General features: G+C 32.3%; 2 protein-coding genes and 1 pseudogene across 3 annotated transcripts; all 3 read right to left on the bottom strand.

The window, feature by feature from the left end:
- Window positions 1–2,298: 2,298 nt before the first annotated feature.
- Window positions 2,299–4,542, bottom strand: LOC129293283 (cytochrome P450 78A5-like). Its single transcript, XM_054931155.1, has 2 exons — window positions 3,175–4,542; window positions 2,299–3,080 (listed from the first exon to the last, which is right to left on the bottom strand). Exons 1-2 carry the CDS (start codon window positions 4,144–4,146, stop codon window positions 2,472–2,474), a joined length of 1,581 nt encoding a protein of 526 aa, XP_054787130.1. The 5' UTR covers window positions 4,147–4,542; the 3' UTR covers window positions 2,299–2,471.
- A 5,886-nt stretch (window positions 4,543–10,428) lies between these two features.
- Window positions 10,429–15,863, bottom strand: LOC129292088 (mitochondrial import receptor subunit TOM20-like). Of its 2 annotated transcripts, XM_054929607.1 has the most exons (7): window positions 15,345–15,859; window positions 15,044–15,266; window positions 13,208–13,286; window positions 12,899–13,068; window positions 12,773–12,820; window positions 11,957–12,040; window positions 10,429–10,850 (listed from the first exon to the last, which is right to left on the bottom strand). In XM_054929607.1, exons 2-7 carry the CDS (start codon window positions 15,242–15,244, stop codon window positions 10,719–10,721), a joined length of 714 nt encoding a protein of 237 aa, XP_054785582.1. In that variant the 5' UTR covers window positions 15,245–15,266; window positions 15,345–15,859; the 3' UTR covers window positions 10,429–10,718. The 2 variants fall into 2 exon arrangements, with proteins under 2 accessions (XP_054785582.1, XP_054785583.1); XM_054929608.1 differs by lacking the exon at window positions 11,957–12,040 and having other exon boundaries at window positions 15,345–15,863.
- A 1,027-nt stretch (window positions 15,864–16,890) lies between these two features.
- Window positions 16,891–22,508, bottom strand: LOC129292683 (65-kDa microtubule-associated protein 8-like; annotated as a pseudogene).
- Window positions 22,509–24,341: the final 1,833 nt, after the last annotated feature.

Genomic DNA, 24,341 nt, shown 5'->3' with positions numbered 1-24,341 from the left:
GTAAATATATTTTTCAAAAAGACTTCTCAACCTAGTTGAAACGTGAAATTTTGGAAGTTTTATTAGGTAACTTTTGAAACAGAAATGTGGATATGAAGCATTAAAATGTGTGTTTGGTTTTCAGTTTGTCAAAAGTCAGTTTAATGAAAATTCATTTCCCAAAAGTCAATTTAAAAAAAGTCAGTTGTTGTAATAAAAGTTGTATTTAGATAATTTTTTTAAAAGTCAGTTTGGCAAATTTTGTTTGGATTAATGTGTTTTTGAAATTACTTTTGAATATGCAATAACTAAAAAGGACATTAACTTATAATAATTGGTAATTTTTTTATGCAAATAATATATTAAAAATGTTAAAAAATACAAGGATAAAAATATAAAATTTAATATTGGAATAAATTATGTAATCATTTTACTATTTATGTATTTTATTTATTTATTTTACTATTTATTATTTACTATTGATGCATTTTATTTATTTTCAATCTATGAAACCTTTGTGTTTTGATCTATTCGCTAGTGCTTTTATATTTCTTTGTTTCAAGTCGAAGAAACCCAAGGAGCTTGAGTAGAGATAGGAATAAATTAGTGAAAATACGAGGCGATTGCACGACAAGAATGAGGGTATCATAGTTAAATGCAAAATTAGGTACCAATCTTTCATTTGGGTAATTACTAGACCCTTATAAATGGTAACGAGCAAGTAATTAAGGTATCTTTGAACATCTCAACAAACCGGACTACTCAAACTCAACAAAGACTCTCAATCAAGATCAAACTTGCCTAACACGAACTTCATCTTTAGTCTAAACTTTTGAGATTTATTACTTTGTTCCACTCTTATTGCCATACCACCTGCCTTGCACATATTTTCAAGGAATGAACAATAACTTCCTTGTGAACATTTGCACTCCTTGAAATTCTTGATAGCTTAGGCATTTCAAGAAAATTGTAATAAAAGATCTTGAAAACTCACAATTGCTGATTAACATCTTCTTCAAAGAAAAGAAACCCCTCTAGCATGCATGGTACATAGGGACGAAAAGAGAAATTTTTATTAGGGGCAGAGATGAAAAAGCAGATATGATAATTAAAAAAAAATTATATGTATGCATGTATGTATGTTACTAACATAACATAAATATTTAACATATATATTTATATTTAATTTTATGAATATATAACAAAAATAAATATATATATTCATTTTTTAAATTTCGCTCATCAATTTTTTATGACATAAAAATTATTAATTATAATGTCTATGATAAACTTTTTAGCAATGTCCTTATTAATATAAACTATCATTAAATTAATGAAAATCCCATCTTCTCTACAAGCATTGAATGATTTAAACATATCTTTAAGATTTAAAGTTTTGCTTGATCTAACAAACTCTATCACTTGCTTACTAAATTTAATATTTAATTCTTTCAATTGATAATTGTAGTAAATAGATATATCAATATGGTAATAAGATCAAACATAGCCTCTTGGCTTTTGGATAATTTATTTTTGTTGCAATGCTTAGTAATAATTTTCATAATTTATTTTATCAAATATAAAATGAAAAACAAAATCAAATAATATCAATGCTTTAAGGGCACGTGTAGTATTATCTTATTGAAAATAAGTAAATCCTACAACAACTATATATCTCCAAGCTAATGAAAAAGTTGTACTATACATGCATAAAAGACTGTATATAAAATTAAAATAAAAATTTATTTAGTGTCTCAATACTTCTGTAATGTGCCAACTTAAGAATTGAAAATATATAATTCTCACATTTTACCAAAAAAAATAAAAAATTAAGGAGCTGTGGCCTCTCTGATCCCCCTATCTCCACCCTTGCTGGCATATACAGGAGGCATGCAAGGCTCCAAAAACATGCATGGACCAAATAATATTATTAGATAACTTAAAAATAATGCAGATATCAAAAAACCTTACTTAAGTTGCAGTCCTCTTAATTTTTCGTTGAATTGATGATTTTTAAATTTAATGGTCAAATTTAGAAGGGAAAAAAAAGGGAGAAACCAATTCACAGTATTCCATTTTTTTTTTTGAAGATGTTATCTACATGGAGTTAAAGTTGATCAAAATTCTCGCAAATTGAAAAACTAATGTAGTACTCGTATTATTCTTGTTGGAGAATCAATACGAGTCTTAGCTATTAAATTAGGTTGGTTTTGTATATTAGTGGCGAAGAGTGAAAGAAAGAATCGCATACTGTACACACAACACACACATGCATATCTAGTGCATATATAATAGGAAAATTAGAACTCGCAACTCCTAGTGAGATTTTTCTTGCCATCAACGAACCATGTTTTTGACAGCTTATACATAAAGAGCCTTGGCAAATATATTTTATATTTTATTAATATTATATAACTTTATTATGTTGAACATACCTTCTTCTTCGTTGCTAAAAATGCATAATTAAACAGTTCATATGGTAAGTTCAGAGCTCAAGGCCTAGTGTTAAATCTACTAACAAGTTTACATCGGATAGGTTTTTTCGGTTCAAGTGAAAGCTTGAGACATTCTGAAAGATCCACTGGCTCTACTGGAAGCCATATGAAACGGTGAAGAAGCTGTGCGAGCCAGAGATGAACCGTGGCTAGGCCTAGTGCTCTTCCAGGACACACCCTTCGCCCAGCTCCAAACGGTGCAAGTCTCAGGTCCGACCCCATGATGGACGCTTCCTCTTTCATGAACCGTTCTGGCTTGAAGACCCATGGGTCTTCCCAAACACACGAGTCATGTGTTATGGCCCACATGTTTACCATTGCCGTTGTGCCAGCTGGCACAAGGAACTTACCCACATGGACATCGTGTACAGAAAGCCGGGCCCATGAGAGAAGTGGGCCCGGTGGGTGTAGTCGAAGAACTTCTTTCACTATGGATTGAAGGTAAGGGAGCTTTGGGATGTCGGAATCTCTCACAGGATATTGTCGTCCAATGCAGTCATCAATTTCTTGACGAGCTTTTGCTTGAACATCTTGATGTAAAATCATCCTAGCCATAATCCACTCAAGAAGTATAGCAACTGTATCTGTTCCTCGAAACATCATTTCCTACATCAAACAATCAAAATCAACCATAAAAGAGACGTAAACATGTTTGTTTATGTTACAATCTCAATTGTATTTACAAGTGGAAGATCCTTACCCACAAAATAGCCACTGTATCTGAATCACTTAACCTCTCTTCCTTGGGCAAGGACAAGAGAGCGCCCAGAAAATCATTCTCTTCTTCTGCATTCAACGTCACATTTCTTTTTCGTTCTTCGACAATTTGACCTACAACACTATTAACCTTACATGCCAATTTGTGACACTTTCTCTTCACTCCACCAAAGTCCATAAACTTGAACGGAAAATAATCTTCCCAATTGAACTCAACAATTAGCTCATACCCTTCCTTGATCATGCGGCCTAGCTCCTCTCCTTTTGAACGCGTGCAATTACCAAAAACAGCCTCCAATATATTCATCAATGACCCTTCCTGTAATATTCCCCTCACTTCCACGACCCCTTTCTCCTCCATCTCCTTCCACGCTCTTGTCATCATTTCGTCAGCCACACGCCGTCGGGTTCCTTCAAGCCCTGAGATTCTCCGTGGACAGAACAAGTGGACGGCTGCGATCCTGCGGAGCCGGCGCCAATATTCGCCGCTCGGAGCGAAGCCAATAGCGCGCTCGAACATGAGCGAGCGAGCTGATTCCTTGATGGGCCGGTCCGAGAACGCCGAGTTGCATAGAATTTCCCGAGCCGTCTCCGGGTGGCTGGCGATGATCACCGGGTTGGCTCCCAGGCTAAACGCCATGAGCTGTTTCGCGTCAAGGGAAGCAGCCATGGCGGCGAGTTTACGGTGGGCAAGAGAGCCCATTTGAGGCAAAGACCCCAAGATGGGCCAGCCCATTGGGCCAGAAAGTTTAATGGGCTTCTTCTCATCGTGATGGCGAATGTAACGGTAATTCCTCCATGCAAAGCCTCCAGGGACGATCCAGTAGTTGAGAGAGAGAGCACAGAGAAAGAGAAAAAGAGAAAGAGGCCAAGAGGAAGAAGAACAGAGGGTAGTTTGGGAAATTAGTTGAAGACCAAGTATTGGTAATAGGAACAGTATTGGGATAAGCTTCATGTTTGAGAGAGAGTAGAGAGGAGAAGCGAAGCTGAGAGAGTGTTATGCTTTATGATATGAATAGCTCGTGGAACTATGGGGAGATGGACGCCTGTCATACGGGGGATGAATTGTACATATAGGTGTTTCAAAAGTGGTTGAGTTTGACGATCTCTGGTTAATATCTAACCATGGTTAGTAGATTTTATCAAGATGAATATTCTAAAAGGAAGGGGAAGGGGGGGAAATGCTTTCACCACCAACTCACTTCATTACACCAGACCCACACCCACCTTCCCTTTTCTCGTGATCAATCTGCCAGAAACCATCAAGAAGAAGAAGTGATGTGCCCATTTTTCTCCTTAATTAATTAATTAATTTTAGAAATTTAGGTTGTGTTTAGGACGTAATGAAATGGAGTGGGATGTCTGGAAGTTTTATATCATTGTTTAATACTTTTTTTATTTGAGAATTCAAGTGGAATGACTTGTAATCACTTTTTAAGTCATCATTAATCATCATAAACTCATTTTCTTCTAACCCTCAATTTGGAGAGTTGAGAATGGAATGACCTAATATAAATAATATAATTACAAAATAATTCTTGTTCTTCTCACTCCTCATACTCTTTCACTTCTTTTTACCCTGAAACTAGAAAAACATGACAATTAATTAAAAGCTACTTCCTTCTTTTAAAAATATAAAATATTTTTAATTAAATTTTACTTCCTAATAAAGTAGTTATTTATTTTTAAATTAACTCTATCTTTTCATATTTACCTCTATTAAACATCCTATAATAAATATAAAGCCATTTATTAATAAGGGTACTTTAAAAAAAGATAATAATTACACCTCGAAAGATTAAAAATTTTTATATTTTTTAACATCTAACTCCTTAAAAAATATCTTATATTTCTAAACAGAAAAAATATTTATTTTTGTAATAATTTTTAAATAACAGTTAAATAAAATTAAAATGTCAAATAAAATATTCTATTTCATTCTACTCAATCCCACTCCAGTATTCAAGGGTGGACCCACGTGCTTGGAGGGGACTTCCCACCAACCCCCCAAAAAAAGGTGTGTTTCTCAAGTGCAATAGGACATGGAACTACATGAATCAATATTTTGAAACACGAACCAGACATCAAACTAAAAAAAAATAACAGGTTGTAGTTTTCATGACATAAAAATTAAATAAAAAAATATTTATATGTGTAAATATATAAATAAAACATTAATTTGTCAATAATGCTTGAGATCTTGACTCCAAAAGCTAGATGCTTGGATTGTTAGAGTTAAAGGTAGATGCATGTCAATACAAGCTTATGATCTCGAAAGAAAATGCTGGAACTAGAGGCACGTCGTCATGTCATGACTCACAAGTTTTCGGTTTCGATAACAAAGGTTGAATCTTTAGAGTTGGAGGTAGAGGTTGGAGGAAAAGTTAGAGATTGAACTTAGGTTATGAAGGAGAGATTAGAGATTAGAGAAGAGAAGAAAAGAAAAAATTAGTGATTAGAGAAGAGAAATTGCGAATCTAAGCAACTTAGCCTAATTTTTTTTTATTTTTTTGGCTTTGACCCAGGTTGACCCAGCTCTGATTTCTGGGTCAAAGCCAATTCTTTCAAAACCAACCAGTTCAATTCGGGTCAGATGCTAGATTGATTCAACTGGTTGAATAAAACTATTTTGTTCAGCAGATGGTGGTCGGATCATCCGATCCGATCCGGTTTCAATAACACTGATATGAACTTGACTAAATGGGCTAATAATGAGATGGCCGATTGCGCAAGCAAAGAGTGAACTAAAATGATATCAACCTCTTCCTTATTCTTCCTCTCCTCCAACAATCTCATACTACTAATAAGATAATTCTCCCTTTTTAATTGCAAGTTCCAACACTTACCCATAATCCTTTATTTTGTCTTTAAATTTGATGAATGCATGTTTAATTTATTCATTACTGATACTTTCATTCCTCACTTCCGTTCAATGTTGCAGCTCTACTTCAAATGAGTAGATCTGCCTATATTAGATAGATATGCATCACATATTCTCACACTTACATAATTTTTTTTTTTACTAATCCAGATATGCTCCAAAACAAAATAAACTGGAGAAGAATTTGTATGATTTTCCTACTTATTCATTTTGGGATTTAGGTGATATATATGGCCAGCAACTCTAGCTTTAATTTGCCCCCCCTAATCCAAGGGTGTATTTGAATTTCAATTAAAAAAAATTGATCATAGAAAAAATTGATTGTTAGAATGTGATGATGTTTGGATAAATTTTTAAAAATTGATTTTGATAAATTGAATATGTTTGGATGATTTTTTGAGAATCAATTTTGAATGTGTAAATAAATGATATAAAGAAAAGTAGCCAAATGAAGTTTTATAAATGAAAAAAATTTTAGCTTCTCTAAAATATAATTTCCCAAACTAAATGAAATTTTGTAAAATGAGGATATTTGAATAAATTTTTACAAAACTATAATTTTAATCTCAGAATTAATTCTCAATGAGTATACAAACAGGCCCAAAGCTAATTCTACCCCTGCGTGCTCCGTCCCATCAATGACGGCTTCCATCATGTAGTATCAAACATTCAAGTCTGCTTCACTATTAAAATAAGAATGAATAGTGAAGAATGATAGTAAGATTACCTCAATTTGTAGGGTTGAGGATGAAATGAAATTATATGAGTAATATTATCACAAAATTATCCTTATCCTTCTCAATCATCTCACTCTTTCACATCCTTTCATAATCCTAAAACTAGAATAGTTAAATTAATTAACTGATAATAATTCTTAAATAATAAATAAATTCATTTCTTTTCTTCTTCTAATAAAACTCTCAAATAATGGAATTTACATTTTATTCCATTTCATTACATTTCATTTTACCGTCTCAAACATACAAGTCTGCTTCGTCGGCAAGAGAAAAACACAAATAGTGGAGAGTGAGAGTGAAATTATGGGAAAAACGAGTGAAAAGAAAAAGAGTGAAGGGAAGGGTGGGGACATTATCCATGGGAAAGGAAAGGTCAGAGGAAGCGCAAGTGCAAGCTTTTTTGGCTCATTTTGTTTTGTCATTCTAGTTAGTCTGTGAAAAAGAGTACGTACGCTTTTGCAAATTGCAATGATGTGCCATATTTTGCGTTGCCAGGTGTTACATAAAATCTCACGGAAACTTATATTGTCTCTCAATAATGCAGCTATCATTTTGTCTTTTACTTCATGGACACCGCATGAGGTCATGCTTTGGACTGAACAATATGGTACGTGTGTTTCCCCGTACTATGTGCCCTTTAATGCGTTCCAATCACCTTTGTCCTCACGTTTATCTACCGACCTTATTTTTATTATAAAATGCTTTTAATTACATCACTAAAATTAAAAAGAATTCGTTATTCTCTTCATTCATATATATATATATATATATATAATATTTTTAATTAAATTACATATATTAATAAAATTTATTATTTAGTTAAAATTTTATTAAATCACAATAATTTTTTAATTTTATTTTTAATAATGTCAATTGATATTATAGTGGTTGTGGGTAAAATACACAATTAATATTTCTCTTTTTTTTTAAGACAAGGCAAAATTGTAAAATTATTTAAAAAATATTATAACACCTCTTATATTAGGAACGAAGTAAATTTTTAAAAAATACTTTATACATAGGGACAGACGGACGGAGTAAGTCATTAATTTAATAAACTTCTAATTTTACTCCTATTTTAATAAAAAATTTTAAATTGCATTACATTTTTCTCTCATACTTAATGAATTTAAATAAGAATAATATTGAAAAAATATAATTAATATTTCATCAAATTCCTTATATTAAATATCAAAGAACTCTTTCAGAAAATGTTCTATAATAGGGATATCTATATTTCCCTTGATCATATCTCCTTTTTTGTTTTATTTTATTTTTGTCTTTTTTCCCTAAGATAAATTTAACTTTGATTACATACCTTAAGTTGTAAGTTTTGTTTGCTTAAAAAAAAAATCTTGTCAATGACTTTATAACCTAGTAACATATAAATTCTCTGATAAGTGAAAGAATATGAGTTTGATTTTACTTGTAACCACATGCAATTAGTGAGTTAAATCTCTCACTTATAAAGAAATTTGATACCATTGAGCTACGGCATCATTCATCTTTTAAAATTTGTTAATACATGTCAAATTGCACTAACTTTAGTATGAAATTAAAATGAATCTAACGTTCTGAGTGGTGCCTCTCTTTATTTTTTTTAATTGCTCTCTCTTTTCAAATAACAAAATCTTACGTATTAAAAAAATTGAAACACATAATAATGTGGAACTATCTCCTCCTCACAGAACATAAAGTTTGGCCAATCAAGATCACATCCCCACTGGTGGCTGCCTAAAAAAAATTCAATTAGTAATTTAAAAGGCAAATACTTTTATATGATAAGATTTAAAACCGCTTGCAGTCAATCAAGTTAAGAGAACATTCATAGAGTTGAGGAATACAGGTGGCCACATCAGTCATTTCCTGTGGTAGGATTAAGGGAAGATAATTTAAATGCCCACTAACTCCCTCATGTAGGTTACAACAAAGAGATGATTGGATTATGAGAGAATCAAAAATCCAAAGGAAGACAAATGACTAAAATTCCCAAAAAGCAAATGCAAGAGAAAGCAGGGGACCTTTACAGCAAAGTTAAATTATTGTCCCAATAACCAAAAAAAAAAAAAAGAGTTAAACTATTGCCCCAAACAGAATCTTCAGGAAAAAAATCAGCAAATTTCAAGATGATTCTTTTGCCTAGCTTTTCACATTTCAAATATTTTATCAATGTACATTGGATAGTGTATAGGTAATGGCCATTATATGGGTTCAAGTGAGATCACTTTCTCGTGATGGCAAAAAGTTGACCAATGTGCATCCACCACCTGTATAGGTAATGGCCATTACAAGAAAGCGGTCAGCTTTAAGCAAATTAAACAATTCAAGAAATTTTCAGGAATATCTAATTTTTTTTTAAAAAAATTAAGATTATCATGGAAAAAAATTGAGATGGTTCTGCATGAATGTTTAGGTATGATAGAAATATTTTTAGTAGAACTCTTATCAGAAAATCAACTTGCATATTTATTACAATTAGTTTAGTTCACAAAATTTTTTTTTGATAAAACTGATCTATTTAAGAAATATTTTTCCAAGTAGATATGACACCATCAATAATGCTTTTGCAAAAAAAAAAAAAACTTAGTTTAGTAGCACCCACATTCCCGGAATTGAGGGGTTGTGAGTCCTGTATCAAATGTGATAAAGGGTGTTTTTACTTCTTCGATCGGGACGGAGCTATCCTGAATTGGAAAAAAAAAACAAAAAAAAAAATTAGGACGAGACTTTTGCGGGATGCAACAAAAATTTCCATCCCATCCTGAATATATTATTATATATTTTTTTATTTAATTAATATTAAACATTTTATTTATTTAGTCAAAATCAAAGAATATATTTTTTTTGTTAAGAAAATTTAAGACATTTTTATAAGAGTTGAATATTAAAAAATAAAAGGTATTTTTAATCTTTTAAAGTGCAATTATTACCTTTTTTTTTAAGTATTCTTATTAATGAATGACTTTAATCACCTTATATTTATTGTAAGGTATTCAATAAGGGTAAATATGAAAAAATGAGGTTAGTTTAAAAGTAAGTAACCATTTTATTAGGGGGTAAAATTTAATTAAAAATGTCTTATATTTTTGAATGGAGAGAATATTTTTTGTTTATTTATTTTATTTTCTTTTTATATAATTATACACTTACTTAAATTGTATAACTCAATAATTCTGTTATTGCTATACTATACTTGACTTTGAACTGTGGTTGTTATCATTATGTTTTTTTATTTTAAATTGTAATTTAATGATTGAATTTATGTATTTATGTTGTTTTGGTTTTACATTTAGTAAGTTATGACATTTAATAAATGTTATTGTCCTAATCCCCTTTTCACGTTTTATGTGTTTTATTAAGACCTCTTGATTCCATCTTGATTTCAAATAGGACAAGATAACTATCAAGACGAAAAACAAGATAAAAATTTAACCTCATTCATTTCTTGAGATGAGACACACAATAATTTTTTAGAATAAAGCATATGATAAGGCTATCCCAATCCTGTCCTATAAGTACCCCTATAATAAAAGAGTGGTTGCATAAATGTCAAGTGTACAGTGTATTGAGCATTCCTCACTCTTCTTTATGAAAAAAGAAATAGATAGATAGATGCATATGAATGTTTGTATTTGATCTATTTGAAAAAAATATCAAGTAATTATATTTGCAAATGATTATACAACAACGGCGAATAACCTTATATGTAGAATCACTTACATGACTATAATTATAGTCATTTCTTTTGCAAAAATCACATTTAATTGCCAATTCGTCAACTTGACCCTTCCACATTCAACGAAATAAGCTTTCTAATTGAACTAGAAGGCGCAAAACTGCAAATAGCTACACGTATTACCTAACAGGCCACTTCCAAGTTTTGTTCCCCCCAAAAAAACATAAAAATGCTTATCTAGGAGGTAGCGAAGAGATGTGAAATCTAGCCATTTTAACCCCTGCTGCCATATACATTGCAAGAATAATCCAACCAAAGATGTCATATTTAAGGTCACTATCACTAGTCTCCTGTTTTTTGGATTCCTGAAATAAACCACAAAATTGTTATTGAACAGCCAATGGCACAAAGCTATGAGAATATGGTTGAGTCAAATTACCTTCAAAGAGAGAAAACGAGAAAAAAACCACTATCGAACAATCCAATTCCAGAAAGCTACTTTCATAATTTTTGTCCACAAACATGGTAAGCTAGTGAACAAGCAGTTCAAATGGCAAAGAATCTTAGGTCACATTTGATACAATGGAAAGGTTTTTAAACAGAATGGGAAAGGGTGAGGAAAATGGGCCTTTCAACCTGCATGTTTGGTATAGACGGGAAAAAAAGATTGAACATAAAAATTGAAAACACAGGAAACTGACATTTTTTTACCTGTCTTACCAAACACGGCACCAAACACGGCAAAAATGATTTTCTCTTTAATTCTCCACCAAACATGCCCTTATCATTTCAAAATTCTCATCAATTTTTAGCAGGTTAACAAAAGCTACACGCCCTCAGTTTATATGATTATATAAAACAATGAACTGGTGAACATCTCAGTGCTAACGAACATCTTTATGTAGATAGCCAAATCGCCAACCCATAAATAACAATTATATCAGGCCCAGGCCCAGCCTATGGTAGTACTTTTACAGACATCTATATGCAAATTATGCAGAGAGAACAAACAATGGAGTCCAAAAGCTTGTTAAATCCACATTTAGACTCGCAATACTTTATCATTCTATGAACACAAGCAGACAGATGCAAAACTCCACTAGAACTCAGAGACACTCAGCTTCCACCAAATTCAAAGAGCATGTGGTCAAAACTCAAGCATTCCACATCGAAATCCTATTATCTGTTGGTTGTATCAAAATATATCATCCTAGTGAGACCATGTTAATCAACAATGCAGAAATCTTAGTAGCCAATAAAAGAGTGAAAAGCCGGTCCTTTCACTCAAAAGAATAATTTAATTTTTTGAGGCATAATGTCTCTGATGAAGAAGGGCGAATCCACAGGACAGGATATGAGTTAACAAAGCCAGTTAGCCAGCTCCAGAAGTTAATATTGCACGCTGTGGTACTCATAAACATGAAATAAAGATAAAGTTCAGTTAAGGAAGTTAAATTCTTGCAAATCTGACCTTCCTGTTAAGAGTAGCTGATGATTGACCACTCTGCTCCTGATCAAACCCATTTTTGTAGACCTTCATGTGCAATTCTGTGGCCTAACATGTATGGATCGCAGTGAGTTATTGAAGTAAAAAACATGCAATTGTAAATTAGTTACATGAATTCTTATAAAACGTAAACAATAAAAAACTCAATTGACACCAATTGCCTAAGGAAAGCGTCCTAACGACTTCTATGGAGCATAGACTCAAATTTGGCAAGTTGCACGGATATTTCAAGACTGCAGTATCGTAAAAATTAACTTCACCATCTATGACCATCCAATTCAGTTCCAATTAAAGGAGTAACAATGACAAACACAATACGTTGCCTTATGACCCACACCAAGCTCAAAACAGCCTTTGATTGACTGCTTGAATATCTATCAAAGCCAACCCTGTAGTCTGACATAAGATTTTTAGTACAGTGGGTTCAAATATGAGGGCAGCCAGTCCGCATTTTCCTCCCCTTTTTGTTGCTTGTTCATAAAAATTCAAAAATATTGATTGATAGACTCTAGATCAATCAATAAAACCTGACAGAAAGTCCTGTAGTATAGCGAGAAGTCTTAACATTAATAGCTTACATTTACCAGTTCACATCAAAATATACGCAGTTAGATGTCTTCATATCAAAGATGGAAATGAAGACTAACAATGTTCAGGCGAGGTCCAAAACATAGTAATACACAAGGAAGTTGCAGTCGATTTGAGCATAAAAAAGCAAATTTTGAGCATGAATTCTATGGAAAAAATATTCATGTAATTGCCATAGCAATTTAATTATACCTTAATGGTAATTTCCAAGGACTTCTTATATAGCTCGTTCTCAGGATCCTACAAAAGCAGATTCCACTGCTAAAAATTTGCCAGATTTAGAACTAAAATATACCGTAGCTCAATAATAGAATTTACCTCTTCTACGGCTTTTTTAAAACACTTGTATGCCTTGTCAAAATAATTATTTGCCTCATGAAGATCAGGAGTTAGAAACGCATAAGATTTGTGGGCATTTCCCAGGTACCAAAGAGTATCATGCTTCGTGGGACAAATCAGTAAAGCTTCCTCCAGATTTGAGATGGCATCTGTGTAGTTGGCCCCGTCAAAAATCTATTAGAACTAGAAAGAGTAATTCATGCTGACAAAAGAGAATTCACATGAAAAAAAGATTAAAGGAGGAAGGCGAGTGGGCGTAAATTTTGCTCAGTGAGACACATGATATACCATTAATCATCCTCTTGGATTCACTGGGACTTTGGCACTGCGACAACTCAAGTAAAGCTACTCCCCACTTGGTCAGAATCTGCATGAATGCATGTTTAAAAATAGTGAAACTAGGGATGAGGCGCCAAGAGATGCAAGTGCAATTAGAGAGGGAAGGCTATCAATTTTCACTCCTTGGTTCTTGGAGATCTTTTTTCTTCTTTAGATCCAATCCTCATCTCTAACTCTTTTCCATGTAAGGTGAGGGATTTTGGTAATAGAACAAGCAAGAATTTTCATCACAATCTTCACTTCCTCACTTATTAGTTACTATTAGAACAAAATTCAACATGTGCGACCACACACTTAAATATTTAAAATATGTTGTTATTATTTAATTAAGCCTAAATAATAGTATGGTCTAATATAATTAAAATTTTAAGGCTTTTTTGATTAAAAAAAATCAAGGCTTTAAGGTATATAATTATTATGAAAATTAACGAGTAGAAATTTCTAATCACTCATATTGGGATAAAATAATCCCTCATACAAAATGATCTAAGGATAAAATTAAGGGAAGGAAAAGGGATATAATTAAGGGAGAATGACAATTAAGGACCTTCTAAGAACATTAACCTCAACTACAGACCATGAAATTTTGAAATTCCAGTTAAGAACCATGGTCCTTAATTGTGATAAAAAAATGTAATTTGTGAAGTGGGATTCACTAATATGACTTAGGAATTTACTAACCCAATTTGAGAAAATTACTAACATATATTGTGAAAACATAAAACCCTACTTGAGAATGAAATGTTTAACAAAAAGCGTCACTTAAAAATTTACTAACTAAACTTGAAAAATTTCTAATGCATATTGTAAAAAAATAAAACCCTACTTGAAAATAAATTGTTTAATAAAAAGTAATTTGTTCAAATTGGTGTTTTTTATTAAACAATCGATTCTCAAATGGAATTTCATGTTGTCGCAATATAAGTTAGAAATTTTTTCAAGTCGAGTTTGTGAATTCTCAAATGGCGCTTTTTGTTAAACAATTGATTTCCAAGTGGGGTTTCATATTTTCATAATATATGTTACAAATTTTCTCAAGTTGGATTAGTGAATTCCCAAATGACAATAGTAAATTCTACCTCACAAACTATATTTTTTTATCACAATTAAGGTCTATGGCCTTTAACTGAAATTTTAAAATTTCATGATCCGTAATTGATATTAATATTCTTAGAAGGTCCTTAATTATCATTCTCTTATAATTAATGATATTTCTAATTTGATGGTGGACAGATTCAAAGTATCACAAATTAATTAGGTTTATATAAGGGGTTATGGTCATCAGATTTCATTGTTGTGAAAATGGTTCTTTGTCCCCCTTGGAGAATCATTAGGAAACTTCACTCATTAACAATATTGATGATGATTAAACTCGGCGATCCTTGAACTATGGATTCAGGTACAATTCCACATTTAATCTCTCATATTCTCTAGAATTGAAATGGGATTTGAAAGATGTTTAGGGGGGACTGAAGAATCTGGATAGAGTCGGAATAATTAAATCCTACAGTTACTGTCCTCTTATGTGCAGGTCAACCAGCATACTCCAGTTTTAGTTTTCATTGTTTATCCCAAGGCCCAAACGTGAACAGCAAGCATCGATACTTCCATGTTATCACCACACTGTCCAAAAGAAACTAAAAGCTTCGAAACAATGTCACACATTAATTAAAAGAGTTTTGCAAAACATTTCAAGCACAAAATTTGTAGGTACGACATTTAGGTAGCACCTTCATAAATTCGAGGGAAAAAATGTGACTTCAAAAAGAAAAAAATAATACGAACCTCAGCCTCATGAAGGTTTTCTTCGCAGTTAGCTTCGGCATTCTTTGAGTTACATTCTGACAACCGGGCGCAATCAAGGTCTTTCTCGGAAAATTCCATAGCGAAAATGTGGGGAGGGAGAAAAAATGGGATGCACTCTATGAAGCATTTCTTTAAATTTGCTTCGTCTTCTTCTTCTTCTTCTTCGCTTTTTGCCTTCATGCGTCGTGGGAAATCAGTGTGACTGCTTAAGATCGAAAATCGATAGTGATGAATATGACAAATTGCAATTTAGATTTGTAACAGCCAACATTTTGCGTACCTTTGTTGACGTCGATGATTTTAAACGAAGAACAGGTGATTGAATTCGCAGAGGGAGATGATGCAATAATCATTCATGATTCTACATGATTACATCATTTGAGAGAAAAATTGGTGGGATTGAGCATAATGGTAACGCCTTTAGCGGATTCAAAATAATATATGCACAAATGGCAGAGGATGGGGTGGTTGTTTACTCGCCATTCTCTCCTTTGTGTCCCTTAAAATAAAATGAAGGAGAAAATTGATTTACTAAAATAAAATAAAAAAATTATCATCTCCAATTTCACAGTCTAATTCTGAGTGATCATCCCTGCCTTCGTTTGTTTTTCTCACAATTCAAATTCTTTTGTTCATGTCTCTCGCAAGTCGCAAGTCTCAATTTCATATTTGTTTTGTTAATGAAAAAAATATGCTTTTTCTAATCATTCTACTCTCTTTAAACCAATTCTTTTTTGTGGTTCTTAATTTTTTTTTATCATGAATAGGTGGTTTTTTATTGGAGTCAATACACTGTCTAATATTAAATAAGGACACATTTTCTAACAAGAATCAAAACATTATTCATTATATTATTCATTGTTTTGCTCTAAATTGCTCTAACAATACCATTCAACTTTTTGAACCTGATACCATTTTTTTTTTCGGTAAACAGAGATGGGTTAAGCTTAAGCCCACTAGCCTGGAAATTCAAACTACAAATCATTAGAGTAACATTTTTTCTTAGGCCAATCATAAGGATGATAATGTATATAGTTCTTCAATGTTTTTTTTTTGGGCATTACTCTTCATGAAATAACACTTTTCTATCCCAACTCTTCAATTCAAAGTGGAGAATATAAAGGAATCTTAGACTTGGGAACAATTTGTACTGCTTGATTCTTGGTTTACACAAGCAGAGCCATTATCACCCCAATTACCAAAGCCATCACCCTCCCCTAAACCTTCAATCTCACAATCTCTTGTGCCAGTCACAGAAGAGAACTCAAAAGAAGGGAAGATGTAGAGAAGCAAAAAAACAAAGATTTGTTGGTTTATTTAGGAAAGCACAAGTCCGAAACAGAAACAAGGGGTTAGGTCCCAAACAATCCTTCTGCACTAAGTTCCTTAGAAAAGAGGGAACCAAATCAAAAAGGGAAGAGGCAATGATTCCTTCTTTTGCCAATAAATCTACAACCATAGTTCTTCAAACTTTTTCTAGGACCATGTCAGTTCTTCATAGTTGAGCTCCTCCATGGAAATCCATGACTATAGGTAAAGTGGAATGCCAATATGAGTTTCCATACATGTAGTCGAGATGAGAGGACTTTAATGAGACCTAATTGAATTAAGTTAGGATGGGACCCTTTTGGGTGGAAGTTTTATTATCAACACTGTTACATTGTCAAAGTCAGAACTTAAAACTCAAATTTTTTTATTAAAATGCTACAACCCCTTTATTATTATTAGTTAAACCAAATGTTGTCACTTATCAAGGGTCATTTTACTGCAATCTGTCTATAACAAGGGCAAAACAAAAAACTATAAACAAGATTACACAAGAAGCATTAATTCTTGGCAAACGAACCTATTTAATTAAAACACCAGCCAACAAGAGGGGTGGGGGAGGCAGAGTGTGATAAATTAAGGAGAGAAAGGTCCAGAATAAGTGGAAATGACGGAAGAAGCCTCGTCTCTGATATGAGAAGCGAATGAAGGTTGGCGAAAGACCTTCCTGTTGTGTACCTGCTTGTTCCTTGCAACGTCCTTCATGAATGACATATTTATGCTATTCACTGAATACCCAGAACGCCTACTACTGCTAGTGCTTGGTCTCATCCCATAATTATTGTTACTATTCTCTTGCTCTCCTACTCTTGCACTCGGCACCTTCTTCTTCTTCCTGTTACACAAATTCAGTATCACATTCACCACCAGCGTTTCTAATTAAAGTGCATTGATATATCCACATATATAAAAATAAGATGTATTGTATTATATGCATATTTGATGTTATACACACATATATACACTTCATCCGTTACTATATATAAAGTATTTTTAAAAAGTTTATTTTGTTTTTAAATACAAGGAATGTCATGATATCTTTAAGTACTTAAACAATTTTCTCCTTGTCTTGAAAGGAGGAAGAGATATTAATTGCATGCTTTATTATCTACCATCATGATATTAATTGTGATATTATTGAAGGCGAAACTAAAAAATTCTTATTGTTTTATGTGCTTTCAACTAAATAATAAAGTTTTACTAATATGCGGGCTTCAATTAAAAACACTTTATATATAGAGATGAGAGAATATGTGTGCTTTAAACTAAATAACAAAGTTTTATTAATATGCAGGCTTTAGCTATAAAGTATTTTTAAAGTTTATTTTATCTTTAAATATAAGGAATGTCATGATATTTTCAAGTACTTAAACAATTTTCTCCTTGTCTTGAAAGGAGGAAGGGATATTAATTGTATGCTTTATTATCCACCACCATGATATTTATTGTGATATTGTTAGAGGCAAAATCAAAAAATTCTAATAATTTTATGTGTTTTCTAAATAACAAAGTTTTACTAATATGCGGGTTTCAACTAAAAATATTTTATACATAGAGATGAGAGGGTATGTTATATTTCAAATTTTTACCCTGATCTGCCTTCTCTTCTCTTCCTCCCTTTTCTGCTTGACTGAGTTATACTCTTCCAACATGCCATCAAAGGTACCTGCCAATAAATATCATTTTCCGTGTGTGTGTGGGGAGTTAGTCTCTTAATAATTGGTCAATTACAATACTTGTTCATGCTTTATCCGCAATCTATGCCTAGAAGCCTGTTCATTAAAAGTTCATGTATGTTTGAATATATATTTTTAAAAATCAGTTTTGTAAATTAAAAATTATTTGGATAATAATATGAGAATTAATTGAAATTAGCTCCAATTTACATTTGAAAAGTTATAAGCTATCTAAAGTTTTGTTTGCCAAATGGATCAGACTTACCATCAACGCAACAAATATTTAAATAATATCTATGTTTAGACGGCATACTGAAAGTACTTTTCAAATTGAAAATATTTTATCCAAACACAGCCTCTATGACTATGACGACGAAATGGTTTGGCTATTTAAAAAAAAAAAAAAAAAAAACAAAGAAAGAAAGAAAGTGAATACATACACTACTTCATAACTTGTGTTGGTGAAGCATTAATTTAGAACTTTAAATTGAAGACATATTTTGTGATACCATCACTTTTAATTTAAGACATCTTGCGTATCATTGCAGTTTTATCAGATGTCTTTGAGGAACTACTAGTCTAAGAAATCACGGAATTAATGCGCCTAATTAAGGGGAATCTCTAGATATGTATTAGTTAACTCTTGATTTGTTGTACTCTTTTCGAGCACATAACTTACCAATCTAAGTGAAGGAAAAATCTTGAAGAGTGAATACCAAATCGAGGATTGGTTCATTAACTTACTTGATCGTACAAGAAAACTTTATTTCTTTCTTCTTCCCAGCTCCGAGTCATATACATAAGCAAATCAACCAAAGCTGAAAGAAAAAGTCAGGCTGATTAGCAACATATACCATGTAAGCCACGTGGTTTATTAATGAATTAGGTCACTCATTTTTTATACCTGGGATTTTCTGGACCAGTGATCGAGCACGTTCTGCACGTCTCAAGTTCTTGTGATTTCCTCTACCTACTGTGTATCGTTTCTCATCCTGACAATCACACACAAACAAGTTTCATACTTTAGAATTTCAACATGGATTTAATTTTCATAGGATATGAGGTGTCTATTGTTCTGTCTGAAGTCTCTTCGAACATGTAAAATCTTAATCTTTCATTTCAGCTAATAGCATGGTCAGGGAAATTTCATCCAATTCTATCAATGAAGGGCTGAAATTTTGAACGATATTAGAGAGGACAGCAGATATCTCAAATCTAATTTTGTATACTTCGTAGTCTCAAGTGTCATAGTGAAATGAAATGATTTAATTTAAGAATTACGTGCATGGGATTTCTAACCATGCTATATTCTTCAAGCCAGCGTTCTTCATCGCGTGCTAAAATCCACTTTTCTACTTTCTCCATTATAGCCTTCCTGCTTGAAGCTTCTTCTTTAGCTCTTGCTATCTGTTCATCCATGCTCGTGAGGAGATCGGAATGGTCAATCTCCCCTTTTAATTCACATATATTCAAGTCAATTTAATGTCCACATTGCTTCAACTTTCAGTTTTATTCAAATATATATGTATATATAGATATAGACATTACTACCCCACTTTCTAACCTGAGTTTATGAGGCCAATAATATTGTTGATATCAGACTTTGAAGGAATCTCCATGTGGGTTTTACTGCATATAAGCTCAAGCTCTTCTTGTTTCTTCTGGAAAAGCTCTTTCATCTTGCTGGCTTTCAGATGATCCAGTCTCCTTACTTCAGCTTCAGCCTTGAAAAAGTTTAGTAAGACTCTGAAATGTTTCTGATATATATATATATATATATATGTCATTAAAGATATTGTAATATATGTACTAACCTGTTGAATTATTTCTATGGTGAGACTTCCTGGATCTGATACTTCTGCTGGTGAGCATGACAACAAGTTTATCACGTGGGAAAAGGTTTCTGATCTTCTCTTGGCGTGTCCATAAGATTCCATAGCTTTGTCAGTTCTTTACCTAAATGATGAAGCTGCAAGAATTATCATAAACACCATAAATTTCTTTCTTGGATAGAAACTAGATTGAATCTTGTGCTTTAAAGATGATTTAAAGCACAAGTGTGCTAGTTATATATGCGTGTATTTCACTTGTGAGGTTCCCGATGTGAGACTCATCCACTTCAACTATTACCAGCAGAAATAGTCTATAAAGAGAATACATTTCAAAAAACCTAGAATGTTAGATGAAAAAGCCTTTAAATTTATAAATTTTACTTCACTTAAAACTCCTTAATATGAGACTTAGCTTTTAACAGTTCAAATATTATAAGTACAAGTTTAAAAAAAATCAATTTCAAAAGACTAATCTGTAAAATAAAGAAGCTTCTTAAACTTATAAATCCTACTTCATTTGTGAGGCTTCTGATGTGATGTGAGACTCAACAAAATTTCATCCTATGAAAGACATGAAAAGATGAATTTTTAATTACCTGGTCGAGTCGCTTATGTTTTTCTTCCACAAGGGAGTCCACAGTGTGATTGAGTTTAGTGAGAACATTGTCACTGATATTCTTTGTTACTCCACAGAGATCGTTCAAGCTCGGGTCAACTTCTGTGATGATGGCCGAGTAATCCCTTCCCAATATCGTCGACAAGCTGTGGATTATGTCTATGTACTTGTCCACTTGCTGCAGCCTCTCATTCTTTCAAAGTAAACCACACACAATGACAATATATGAAAAATGGTGAGCCTATGCAATAAAACCATTAAAGCACCAACAATGCAATCTCATTCAATTTGTTCATTCATATCTAAAAAGCTAGTAGAGAAATAGTCATATGATAGTGGGTCCTATTTTTATAAGAGCCACGTGTTAGAAGTAAGGAAGATTACTATCATACGTTTATCTTAATCTTCATTAAAAAAAATTTTATTATTCAGTTTTTATCATTTTGGTTCAATTGTAATTCAATTATTAAACTTTAACTTAATATAATCTGGCCTTTATATTTTGACTCAATTAAAATTTAATCCTTAAATTTTAACTCAATGCTACCTATCCCTATATCTTAGTTATTTAGTTAAAATTATTAACATTGAATTGCCTCTCTAGTCAAAGTTTAGAAACTAACTTTCAAAGAGCCATTGTATAAGGACTAAGTAAAACTATTAATAGCTCTAAGACGGTTATAAGAAAGAGGATCGGAGGTAGCGTAATGGTACCTTCTCGTTGCGGAGACGCTGCAATTCACTGTTAAACTCGTCTAGTTTTTTGAGAGAGAGATCATTTTCGTTAACTATGAAGTTTGAGGGTGTAGTAATATTGTCAGAGTGGCCATCAATTTCAGCAGAGAGTTTCAGAATCTGAGACTGGACGCTTCGGAATTTGCTTAACCTCTCTTCTTTTCTGAGTCTCATCTCCTTCAGTGCTGGTGTTATTGAATCTAACTGCTCTCTCAGTGTTCCCGCCCTTCTCTCCGGCTGCACTATAACTAACTGCTCTGTCATCTTTTAATATGTAATTATATATACCCCATCATCACAATAGCACAAATCAACACTACTATGAAAAAACCTTCGTCAGAGTGCTTATAAAAGAAAATGTTTTTGTAAACCAGAAGCAGAGTCTATGGAAGCACTTATTTAAACAAGCATTCCTGTATATCTCGTTTACCAAAGCGCTTCACAAATAAGATGGTAGATCCTTTCAAAATGGGACCAAAAAAAAAAGAATGAATATATAGCGGTAGTTTTCTCAAGTTTAATTGATATACCAATTTCATCTTTTCCAATTTTTTTTACACATTTGATAGGATATGTGTATATATATTTATATAAGCTCAAATGCTCCATGAACATAGTAACATGTCATATAGATTAACAGTGTCAAACTCATCTCAAAAGCATCCCCCATTCTCGCAAATCAATATAGCTCTTGCTCAGTTTAACGTACGCGTGTCTATGGGATGCATACATACCCGTACTCCAGGGATAGAGGGTTCACAAAGAGACAGAAGACGCTGAGTGAACTCAGCCTCAGATCAGCCCACTTGCTGATGAAGACGAGTTTCATATATTTGCCCTGTCCACTTTTCTCCTGTAAGCATCCACACTTTTCTCCTGTAAGCATCCACACACTCTTGCTCCACCTCCAACAATGCCTTCTCTCTCTCAAACTTGTCTTCTCCTACCTCATCCCATATCATCTGTACGTGTCATCATCATTATTCCATTATTCCAAAGTTAGGATCATATGTATTTGAATTCATTTTCATGAATTGATAATAATTACCTGCAGTTCCTGCAGTAAGAATCCGCATGATGTTTCCAGCAACGTAGTGGAGCTTCTCGAGCCGATTAATGGAGTCTGAACTGAACCCATTTGATTGATCTCTTAAATATTGTTGTGTATATATATCCTTCTCAGTATGTTTTTAAAAGATGAAACGACCGAGCAGAAGAATGTGATTGAAGGCAGCTCCGAGTTCAAGTGTCAATGGTAGGAGCTAGCTAGCATGTCGGGTTTACTTTTTTAATAATTTTGATGGTGTTGTACTCAGCTCTTTCCGCCTCAATTTATAAGATACTCTCAGAAAAATTCAATGTCTCCAAATGTAAAATATTTTGATAAAAATAAAATTTTATTAATGATACTTTTTTTTAATATTATCTTTTTCATATATTTTTCTTCATTTAAATATTATTTTTCACAAATAAAGTATTAAATGAAGAGTATTTTTGTACACTTATATTTTTTTTTTTGAAAGAAATAAGATTATAAAGTATAATAAACTTTATTGATATATGTCTTTTTATCTAAAATGTCTTATAAATTGGGACGAAAGGAATAATATGTAAGCATATTTTAAGGTGCAATTACAAAGTTGAAATTAACTTATCTCAAACTCCAACTTAAATGGCCAAAAAAAAAACATTCAGAACGATCCCATTTCATATCTCATGATATTTGATTTAAAAAAAAAAACATGATGCTTTCACAAAGTTGAATTAAATAAATTTGATTACACACATAAATTTGGATTCAATAAGTGATCTAAATTCACTTACTCAATAAATGTTTTAATTATAATCATTAAATTTTATTAATATTTAAACATTATTAAGATATATTTTCTTCCAAAAATTTAAAATAATATTAATGATCAAAGTAAATATCACATAAGTTATTTCAACCAAAAATTTGAAATTTGTCATTTATTATATGTCATTTGGTAAAGGACTATTCGACAATAATTTGGAAGTGAAATTGGGAGATCAAATTATACCTCAAGTAGAAAAGTTTAGATATTTGGGAGCCATTATTCAAAATGATGGCGAAATCTTTTTATCTAAAATGTCTTATAAATTGGGACGAAAGGAATAATATGTAAGCATATTTTAAGGTGCAATTACAAAGTTGAAAAATTAACTTATATCAAACTCCAACTTAAATGGCCAAAAAAAAAACATTCAGAACGATCCCATTCATATCTCATGATAGTTTGATTTAAAAAAAAAAACATGATGCTTTCACAAAGTTGAATTAAATAAATTTGATTACACACATAAATTTGGATTCAATAAGTGATCTAAATTCACTTACTCAATAAATGTTTTAATTATAATCATTAAATTTTATTAATATTTAAACATTATTAAGATATATTTTCTTCCAAAAATTTAAAATAATATTAATGATCAAAGTAAATATCACATAAGTTATTTCAACCAAAAATTTGAAATTTGTCATTTATTATATGTCATTTGGTAAAGGACTATTCGACAATAATTTGGAAGTGAAATTGGGAGATCAAATTATACCTCAAGTAGAAAAGTTTAGATATTTGGGAGCCATTATTCAAAATGATGGCGAAATCAGTGGAGATATTTCACATAGAATTCAAACTGGATGGTTTAATTGGAGAAAAGCTAAAGGAGTTATTTGTGATAGTAAGGTACCTAATAAACTTAAAGGAAAGTTTTATCGCACTGCTATTAGACCGGCAATGTTATATAGTAGTGAATGTTGGGCTCTAACGGGACAGCAAGAGCATAAAATTGGAGTAGCAGAGATGAGAATGTTACAATGAATGTGCGGACATACACGTAAAGATAAAATTCGAAATGAGCACATACGTGAAAAAGTGAGGGTAGCACCTATTGAGGAAAAAATGGTAGAAAATCGGTTGAGATGGTTTGGGCATGTACAATGAAGACCATGGGAGGCACCAGTGAGAAGAGTGGAACATATAACTTTGAGTCCGATTAAGAGAGGTAGAGGAAAGCCTAAGAGAACACTCTTGGAAGTTGTTGAACGCGATCTCTTAATTAATAAT

Source organism: Prosopis cineraria, unplaced genomic scaffold (assembly GCF_029017545.1).
Source record: "Prosopis cineraria cultivar Desert tree isolate PC_DT_omini unplaced genomic scaffold, ASM2901754v1 PC14, whole genome shotgun sequence".
Classification (NCBI taxonomy): Eukaryota; Viridiplantae; Streptophyta; class Magnoliopsida; order Fabales; family Fabaceae; genus Prosopis; species Prosopis cineraria.
Note: the sequence above shows the minus strand (reverse complement) of the source record. Positions and strands in the feature narration are given on the sequence as shown.

Coding starts and splice junctions, on each gene's coding strand:
- LOC129293283 (XM_054931155.1), bottom strand. CDS start 4,146: ATGAAGCTTATCCCAATACTGTTCCTATTACCAATACTTGGTCTTCAA. Junction 3,081..3,174: donor ATACAGTGGCTATTTTGTGG/GTAAGGATCTTC, acceptor TGTTTGATGTAG/GAAATGATGTTTCGAGGAAC.
- LOC129292088 (XM_054929607.1), bottom strand. CDS start 15,244: ATGAAGGCAAAAAGCGAAGAAGAAGAAGAAGAAGACGAAGCAAATTTA. Junction 13,069..13,207: donor ATCCAAGAGGATGATTAATG/GTATATCATGTG, acceptor CCAACTACACAG/ATGCCATCTCAAATCTGGAG. Junction 10,851..11,956: donor CAGCTACTCTTAACAGGAAG/GTCAGATTTGCA, acceptor GGTTTATTTCAG/GAATCCAAAAAACAGGAGAC.